Genomic DNA, 9209 nt, shown 5'->3' on the forward strand with positions numbered 1-9209 from the left:
CTAAGGCCTCAGCCTGGGGAGTTGCCAGGCTGAAGCTCCTTCAATTCTCTTGCCCTTCCCCAGCAGTGCTCTGCTCCAGGTACCCTGTGCTCCCAGGCAGCCAGGTCCTTCCCACTCCAAGGCTGGAGTTAGACTCCTCCAGCTCCTGCCCCCCAGCCCTCTTATCAGGGCCAGCTGGACCCTGATTGAGCTGGCCACACCTGTGGTCAGCTACTCCCTCAGCTGCTATCACTCCTTATCCCAGCTGCATCCTTCTCCAGGGCTGCCTTTAACCCCTATTCTGCTGGAGTGGGGCAGCCACTCCACTACAGGAGGATGGGGAGAGGTGTGGTTTCCCATCTCTGTGTACAGAATAAAACCAGTTTAACTGGTCAGAATAAATGTTCATTGCCAATTTAAACAGTCTAAGGGAATTGAATCTTTCATGAACTGTCCTGATTTCTAGGAATGTATTTGTTATTCTTAACTATTTGCTGGATAGTCTGGGTGAAACTGACTGCCAGCCCTCAATCCAAAGTCACGTTCCCCGGTGTATTATGATAATGTTGCTGTCTATTTGCCACACCTGTTTTCCAGCATCTAAAGTTACATTTTAAAAAACACCACTCTAACATGTATGGTTCTGAATTAAACCTTCCAAATGTGATTTCAGTGTAATGAATGCATTGGTGCCTGCCTGTGTCTGAAGAGAGCCTGAAACAATAGCTCCGAGAGGTGTGAACTGCCCCTGTTTATTTCAGTGGGACAGCCCTGCTGAAGTCTAATAAGCATACTTTGATGAGCAGATTACTCTAGAACAGGGATCCTTTCCAGTGTACCTTCAAACAAACTAAAACTAAGGAACTCTCTCCACTGGAATCTTTGAAAAGTAATGTTAAGGTTGTAAAGTTCTTTATCTGCCGATGAAAAGCGCTATGTTAGAGCAAAGTTATTTGTTATTATCCCTCAGTATTACATCACAGGGAATTTTTTTAAACAAAGATCCTTCACATCATACAAAATCTTTAAGCATAGAAAGAGGAAAGCTTTAATTTATCCCCATGAGTGTCCAGTAAATCATGACCCTGAACCATTAATATGTGTTAGCAAAGTTTTCTGTGTGGGTAATTTTTATCTCATGAGTTGTTTGTCAAAAACTATTCACTTCAACTATAATGAATTATTATATATGATATCACAGCATTGAACAATATCTCAGCAGTGAATCACGCCAAGCCAGCTTACTCACTGATACCATATATAATTTTTAAAATTATCTTGGCTAGAACCATTTCTAAGTCAGTTTCTGATCACTTTTATAGTTTAAACAGGGCCATCTGTGATTCCTCGTCTCACCCAAATTCTGCTGTACATGCATATATTTGTAATAAAAACCATTTGACCTTTGTCCTTGCTTCCAAAATAATGCCAATTCAATTTTTTTTTTCCAGAACTTTTTTTCCCGAAGAAATCTCCCTGGATCGCCATTTTGTGCACGATCCTGGTTATTCAGGGTTTTTTTATTGGCCTCTTAATTTATCACTTGAAAACAAAAGGTAATACATTCAATAAGGAGGTAAACTAAAAAGACCTGTTCTCTTAATAAATAAATAGATGTTTTAATGTTATATAGTGATGGTGATGACTCCATATTTAAGGGTTGTTACTTTATTTTCAAATTATTGCAAAGTCTGTTTTTGTCCCCCTCTCTAAAATCCCAAAACAGTGATATCAGCACAAAAAAATTATAGCCCTAGAGTGATTTTTGTTCTGCAAAATTGGAAATGATTTGAACAAAGGGTTCCCAATTTACAGCATCCTAAATATGGGGATGTTCATCCAAGCTCCATTTTTTTTTCTTTTACCATTTCTTAAGAACAAAACAAAGGAGAAACTTAAAATTTAGTCTATTGGATTTTACAGCTGAGATCTAGAATGCAGAACCAAAATACAGTTATATAAAGTGGAAATATGCAACATGGATAAGGCCCAAATTGTCATGTCATCACTGATTTGAATTGCCTCTATTTTTGTGTAATGAATGTAAGGGTATGTCTTGACTTCAGAATTAGCCCAGGCTTTCGCTCAGATGTTGCTCCTAGCCTCATCTTCCATTCACACACACAGCCCTCTGGCCTGAGTTCAGTGGTCCTTTCCACCCAGGCTAGTTCACACAGCTGGGGCTGTGCTTTCACTCAGGCTGGTATTACAGTGAGGGCTCAGGCTAAATCACTAGAATTCTTTTGGTCTTCCAGTTCCTTCCCATAATTCCCCTGGGTGCCCAGAAGGACAGACAAGTTCTCCCAAAAATCACTGGAAAAGAATCGTAGACTGGCTCAGCTTAGCGTAGCCCAAAGAACCCTGGGATATGTCCCCAGAAGTCCTAGTACTGCACAAGGGTGAATGTGACAGTAGTGAAGACACAGTAACTTTCTGAGTGTGTGTTTGCAGAGCAGCCACAGACCTGGCCTAGGCTAACCTAGATGCTCAGACCCAAGTGCCAATCATTCAAGTTAACTCTGCAATGAAGACGTACCCTGAGACTCCTGGAGCCTGGTTTTAAGATCTGAGGAATCTCAATTCCAGCTGAAGTCAAAGGTTACTGTAGATGCTGAGCTCTTCTGAAAATCAGGCACAGGGTGTGCCATGCTGGGCATGTTAAAACTCAGGAACCCAAACAATGACCATTTTCACTGTGCACCGGTTTTGTGGGGCCTGGAGCCAAGAGATCTGGGACCCCATTCTGGGTCTTTTGCACATGCCTATTTGCATTCAGAGCAGAGTCACTTTATCTTGCATATAGTGAACGCACAGACACCTTATTTGGCCACTCTGCCAGTGTACCCCAGTGCAGTCCCTGGGGGAGGTTTGAAAACTCATGGGTAAATTTTTGACCATAAAGGGCATAGTCTTTTTACTGCAGGGGTAGGCAACCTATGGCACGTGTGCCGAAGGTGGCACACAAGCTGATTTTCAGTGACACTCACACTGCCCAGGTCCTGGCCACTGGTCCGGAGGGCTCTGCATTTTAATTTAATTTTAAATGAGGCTTCTTAAACATTTTAAAAACCTTATTTACTTTACATACAACAATAGTTTAGTTACATATTATAGATTTAGAGAAAGAGACCTTCTAAAAACGCTAAAATGTATTACTGGCACACGAAACCTTTAATTAGAGTGAATAAATGAAGACTCGGCACAGCACTTCTGAAAGGTTGCAGAGCCTTGTTTTACTGTGTATCCCTGGGGAAAAGAAATGTAATAATAATAATAATGTATTTATTTCTGCTTTTTTTTTTTTTAGAGAAGAAGGCTGCAGAACGTAGTAAGTGTTATTCCTTCTCCTTTCACAGTCTTTTGCACACAGCTGTATCCTTGTTTGGGGGGATGTTGCTTGTTTTGGGGGGTTTTAATTTCATTTGGTTTTTAATTTAATTTTAAGGGGTGTTGCAGGGTGGGTTAATATTAAATATGTGGAATTTCACATTGAAAGAAAACTTACAACTTTTTTTTATGTGACTAAAACCATGAATATTGAATAGAAATGACCCATCAGCCTAATACAAGAACTAGGGGTCACCAAATGAAATTAATAGGCAGCAGGTTTAAAACAAATAAAAGGAAGTTCTTCTTCACGCAGCGCACAGTCAACTTGTGGAACTCCTTACCTGAGGAGGTTGTGAAGGCTAGGACTATAACAATGTTTAAAAGGGGACTGGATAAATTCATAGTGGCTAAGTCCATAAATGGCTATTAGCCAGAATGGGTAAGAATGGTGTCCCTAGTCTCTGTTTGTCAGAGGATGGAGATGGATGGCAGGAGAGAGATCACTTGATCATTGCCTGTTAGATTCACTCCCTCTGGGGCACCTGGCATTGGCCACTGTCGGTAGACAGATACTGGGCTAGATGGACCTTTGGTCTGACCCGGTACAGCCTTTCTTATGTTCTTATGTTATGTTAAACTTGGTACTGACAATCTAATAGAATAAAGGCATGAGATTTAACATATACAATGAAGGGAACATCTAAGGGCCTGATTCAGCAAAGTTTTATGCAAGTATTTAAGTGTCTCCCTATTTAGGGCCGCCCTTAACCCCATGCTTAACTTTAGGCAGGTGTTCTTGTCCCACTGAGGGCAATTGGGACGTAAGCGTATGCCAAAATTTTGCATGTGCTTGAACGTTTACCTTCTAAGGACATGAGGCACTGTAGATGGAAAGTTTATACTTCTAGAACTCAAAGATACAATAAATGCTTAAAGCATGTTATCAAAATAGTAATATTAGTAACTTTATTTCCTGTTATTTCAAATCTTTGGAAATAATCATAATGGATTTGGACCTGCTCCAACTGGGCTGGATACAAAGCCAGGGTCTTTTCCCTTCTTTCTCGTGAGATTTGGAATTGGATCCATAGGATACAATTGAGGATTTTCCATGGACATCAGTGAGCGAAGTATTAGACCTTTAATAAAAGGGGTTGTTTGTTTGTTTTTAAAGATACACTAAAGTTATCTCCCGGCTAAGTATGATGATAATATAGAAATAAATATTAGTTATTGGAAACTTCTGTAAACTAGTATTAAATGTGTAGCCTTTGAAAGAGAACTGCTCATGTACTGTATATGTATTTCTGACATTATTTCATGGTAACTTTTTTTACTAGAACTTATAACTAGAGATGTTTGGAAGATGTGCTGGACATTTTTGCTCTTTGAAAATTAGTTTCCAAAAAAAAATAAATTATAATGGAACCAAAAAGATTTAAAAAATGAAAATTGTCATTTTAAATTGACATTTCAGCGCAAAGGAAGGTTTTGTTTGTTTAAACGGAAAAATTATCTGAAAACTGATATTTTAATTTGAAATGGAAACACAAATTGTCTCATTTCTAAATGTTGATTTACATATTTTTGTAACATTTCCCCACAGAAAAAGTAGGGTTTTTTTTCACCATAACAATCATCATTTTTCCTCCACAAATTACCATTTCAATTCAATATTTATTTTTCGCAGGAAAAATGTTCAAACACATTTTTGACCAGATTTACTTATAACTGTTTCCCCCTTTCCACTCCCCACATTTCATTCTGTATAATATCGCTGCCTCCTAATTCAGTGTTCATTCAGAGGAGTTCTCATTTCTTCTTCTTGATTGCAGGGTGGAGAGACTGCCTTACAGAAGCAGGTAATAAATGTTCATATTTTATCAAAGCCCAAATCCCATCCCCTGAAGGGTTCCTAACATTTTTTTCGCTTTTTTGGCTGTTGCTGCACACCGAGCAGAAGTTTTTCAGAGTCCATTTTGGTTGGACGTATTTCTGGAGATTTCATCACATGACATAATCTTTAATTAAAGATGAAACTTTAATTCCTGGAGAATCCAGGGAAATCCTGGAGGGTTAGCAACCCTATGTCAGAGAATTATCCACAATGACTCCAAGGTCTCTATCTTGAGTGGCAACAGGTAATTTAGAACCCAACATTTCACTGGGATTACGTTTTCCCGTGTGCAGTACTTTGCATCTATCAGTATTGAATTTCATCAGCCATTTTGGTGCAGGCAGTTTCCTGGCTCAGAAATCCCTTGGTCTGGCACACCAGCAAGCTGCGTGCCCAGGGAGTTCTGGCCCAGATTCACAAACCCAGACTAAGGCACCTAATTCTCAGTTTAAGGCATCACTGGGATCCACAAAACCCCTGCCTGGCTGCCACCTGAATGGAGGTGTCTCAACTCAGGGACTTTCAGTGTAGAAATGTAGGCACCAAGGGCCTACGTTTCTGCCTCTGGGCAGGCACACCATTGCCTCCCTCTAGGCATCAGGTGCCTATCTCCCCCCCCAAACCTCCATGCGAGCCAGAAGCCAGGGACGACGGCCTATTTTGTCTGTGGGGCCCAGTCTGGTAGGCAGGCTCAGAGGCCACTGTACTCAGTGTAGCCAGTGCTTAGGGTACTCACCCACAGCGGCTCAGGCTCCATAGGGAGCTCTTATAATGGCCCATCTCTGGTGGCATGGGGGTGGGACTTTGGGGGAAGAGGAGAAACAGGGAGTGGGGGCAACAGAGAGGTGCGGGGCCACAGGGGGAAGAGAAGGAGCAGGGACTTGGGGCCACGGAGAGGGGTGGGGCCACAAGGGAAAGAGGAGAAGCAAGAGGCGCAGGGCCCGGGGAAGAGGTGGAGCAGGGGCAGGGCCATGGAGAGGGGTGGGGCCACAAGGGAAAGAGGAGGAGCAAGGGCGGGACCACAGAAAGAGGCGAGCTTGATGTCCTCCCATGCCCTCCACTCCCTGGGGTTCCTGCACGGTTGGCCGGAGCACTTACCTGAGAGACGGGAGATCCCTGTTTTATTCCCTTCTCTTGAGCAGGCAGAGTTAGGGGTCTCCTAGAGCCCAGGTGAACACCCTAATCACTGGACTAAAGGCTATAAGGGAATGTGCGTTTTTCCTCACCCCCACTGTTTTGTGTAGAACTAGTCAGCCTCCGAGCACATCTACCAGCTCAGGCAGGACAGGCATTCAGCTGCCTGCATCCCCCAGGTTCATGGATCACAAGCAGCTGTCCAGACTTAGGCATGAGCGGGGTGGGGCTTAGCACGTGCCCCTCCCACGAGTTAGTTTAGGCAGCTCCCTGTCTAGCGTGCTGGCTTTTGTGAATCCCCTCCTTAAAGTGCATCTACCCTGCACAGTATTCTTGTGGCCGTGCTTATGCTACACACACCCCTAGCACGGGTATAAATAGCAGATGTAGACGGTGAGGCGCAGCTTAGGCAAGTAAAGACACCCATGTGCCCTGCGGGCTGTGTACCCTACACGGCTCTCTACATGCCCAAGCAAAACCTTCCCCGCTGCCAGAGCCTTTCACCTCTGTAAGGAGCTGCTGGAGCCTTTCCCCACCACAAGGGAAGACTCAAGCAGTGGGGAAAGGCTCTGGTGGGGGAAGGAAGTGAGAAGTCGCCGACAGCTCTCCACTGCCAGAGCCTTTCCCCGTTGCTCCCACCCTGCCAGAGCCTTTCACTGAAATGTGTAGCTACACACCACAGGGTCGATACAGCCTGCTTTTCCCTGCAGCGTGTGGGTACACGTACCCTGCAATATCGATGTAGCTTTAGGGGCCTCTCTTTCCCCATTCACCTAGGAAGCCTGGGCGCCTCACTCAGAATTTGGGGTTCCCATTGTTTTCACAGTGATTTCCTATGTGCCTAAAAGTTCGGTGTTGTAATGCTGAGTGTCCCTTGGTGGAATGGGGGGCTCTGGTCTCTCTGCTTCCTCTCAGGGTCACTCTCACAACTGCATCTCTGGCTTTCTCCCTGTAATACACACACTGCAAACCCAAACCCCTAGCCCCTACATCTGCCACAAAGGAAACCCCTCACACCATGAAACTTAGCTCTGTCCTACATTTCTGGCCTTCCTTGTTTCCAGATGTTCTTACTACATAAAGGGGCTTGATTGCACCTCCCATGGATGGTAACAGTGAGCTCAGCCCACCCACTGGCTTTAAGGAGGTCTTTGGTTCTTTTTTCGTCTTAATTCAGGACCGACCACACACACACACCCCCTCTCTCTCTCTCTCTCTCTCTCTCTTTCCCTCCCCAGCATTATCTTATTGTTCTTTCCCCTGCTCTTACCTGAGGGGATCCAGCCATGATCCCTGAGCTCAGCTTCAGAGAAAGCAGAAGTGTGAACAGTGGCAGATCTATCCTGGTTGGAAAATGGAAGAGGGAAAAAAAGTTTTGCAAAATATGTTTTTAAAATGCTTTCCTTTTGAAGTATTTAACATTTTTCTTTTTAGGATTTTATGAGGATTTTTTTTCATGTTTTTTATTTTAAAAAATGCTCAAAATTGTTGTTTTTTTTTAATGTATCCAAAAATTGTTTTTTGGCAAATGAAAAGATTGGATAACATTTGTGATCATTTAAAAATATTAATTAAAATCTGTTCATCATCCAGCCATCCTTCCTCTCTCAGATATACAATCAAGAGAAAGGAGAGAAATTGATTCACTCTCCAGCTGGGACAGCTTCTGTAACTGACACGATCAAACCCTCTCCCCAGGACTGAGCTCTGTCTCTAACACTCTGATTCTCTTACTCTCTCCAGAGAGGGTGACCCTGGATCCAGACGCAGCAAATCCCTACCTCAGGTTGTCGGAGGATCGGAAAAGAGTCAGACTGGAAGGCACAGATGAGAAGCTGCTCGCCAACCATGAGGGATTTCATTATTCTCCCTGTGTGCTGGCCTCTGAGGGATTCACCTCTGGGAGACATTATTGGGGTGTGGATGTTGGGAGCAAAGGAGGCTGGGCTGTGGGGGTGGCCAGAGAGTCTGTGAGGAGGAAGGAAGGAGTAGTGAGCCTTAAACCTGAGGAGGGGATCTGGGCTGTAGAGCGACAGTGGTGGGGTCGGTTCTGGGCTCTCAGTAGCCCTATGACAGGCCTCTCCCTAAGTAGGAAACCTGAGAAGATTCGGGTTTCTTTGGACTACGACGAGGGGCTAGTGGAATTTTTTGATGCTGATAATGTGAAACCGTTCTATGCTTTCCACTCGGCCTCTTTCGCTGGTGAGAAAATCTTCCCTTTCTTCCGAGTTGGGGGTGCAGGAGCCCAGCTCAGACTGTGTCCATGAGAAAGGGTACGTTATTCCACTCGGACTCACTCAAACATGTTCTCATCAACTTAGGCGATCTTTCATTCAGTTTATAAAGATCACTCAGAGCTCCTCTTGAACTTCATACTAATTCCCTGTAAATGAAGAAATTTTGAAATACACCTCTACCCCTGTTAGGGGGCTTATTCCTTCACCACCTCACTTCCTTGGTCCTTCTCGCATGAACAGAGAGCAACAATACCCGAAATCCAAAGGCACAAACAATTCGATGTTTATTGGGGTGAACTTCCAGCAAGCATGATTCTAGTTTCCTTCCTTAGTGTCCCCCTTCCCAGCTCTGACACCACAGAGCCTTGCCTGTGTCCCTGTTCCCATCCCCTGTTCCCATTTCTCCCTTTAGCAAGACATGATCCCAATTCCCCCAACCCCACCCTTACTTCCTGAGTGACTGCAGACTATATAGTAAAAGTTGAGTTTTGCTTAGCGATACCTTAACCAATCATTTTACTGAAATTTAATTAACCAATCCTAACATATTGTAACATGGTTATTTAACCAATTATATCCCACCACCTTAATTGGTTTACAGCCAACAAAATTAATTATACAGCAGACAGAAA

At 43.7% G+C, this 9209-nt stretch overlaps 1 protein-coding gene across 1 annotated transcript in view; it reads left to right on the forward strand.

Moving 5' to 3' along the window:
* LOC120383987 (butyrophilin subfamily 1 member A1-like) overlaps positions 1-8846 on the forward strand; it is a 29355-nt gene extending 20509 nt beyond the window's left edge. Inside the window, exons 6-9 of the mRNA XM_039502322.1 lie at positions 1431-1535; positions 3287-3307; positions 5145-5171; positions 8084-8846. Coding sequence (XP_039358256.1) covers positions 1431-1535; positions 3287-3307; positions 5145-5171; positions 8084-8607 — 677 coding nt within the window. The 3' untranslated portion in view covers positions 8608-8846. The remainder of the gene's footprint in view (positions 1-1430; positions 1536-3286; positions 3308-5144; positions 5172-8083) is intronic.
* Positions 8847-9209: the final 363 nt, after the last annotated feature.

Source organism: Mauremys reevesii, linkage group 15 (assembly GCF_016161935.1).
Source record: "Mauremys reevesii isolate NIE-2019 linkage group 15, ASM1616193v1, whole genome shotgun sequence".
In the NCBI taxonomy this organism is placed as follows: Eukaryota; Metazoa; Chordata; order Testudines; family Geoemydidae; genus Mauremys; species Mauremys reevesii.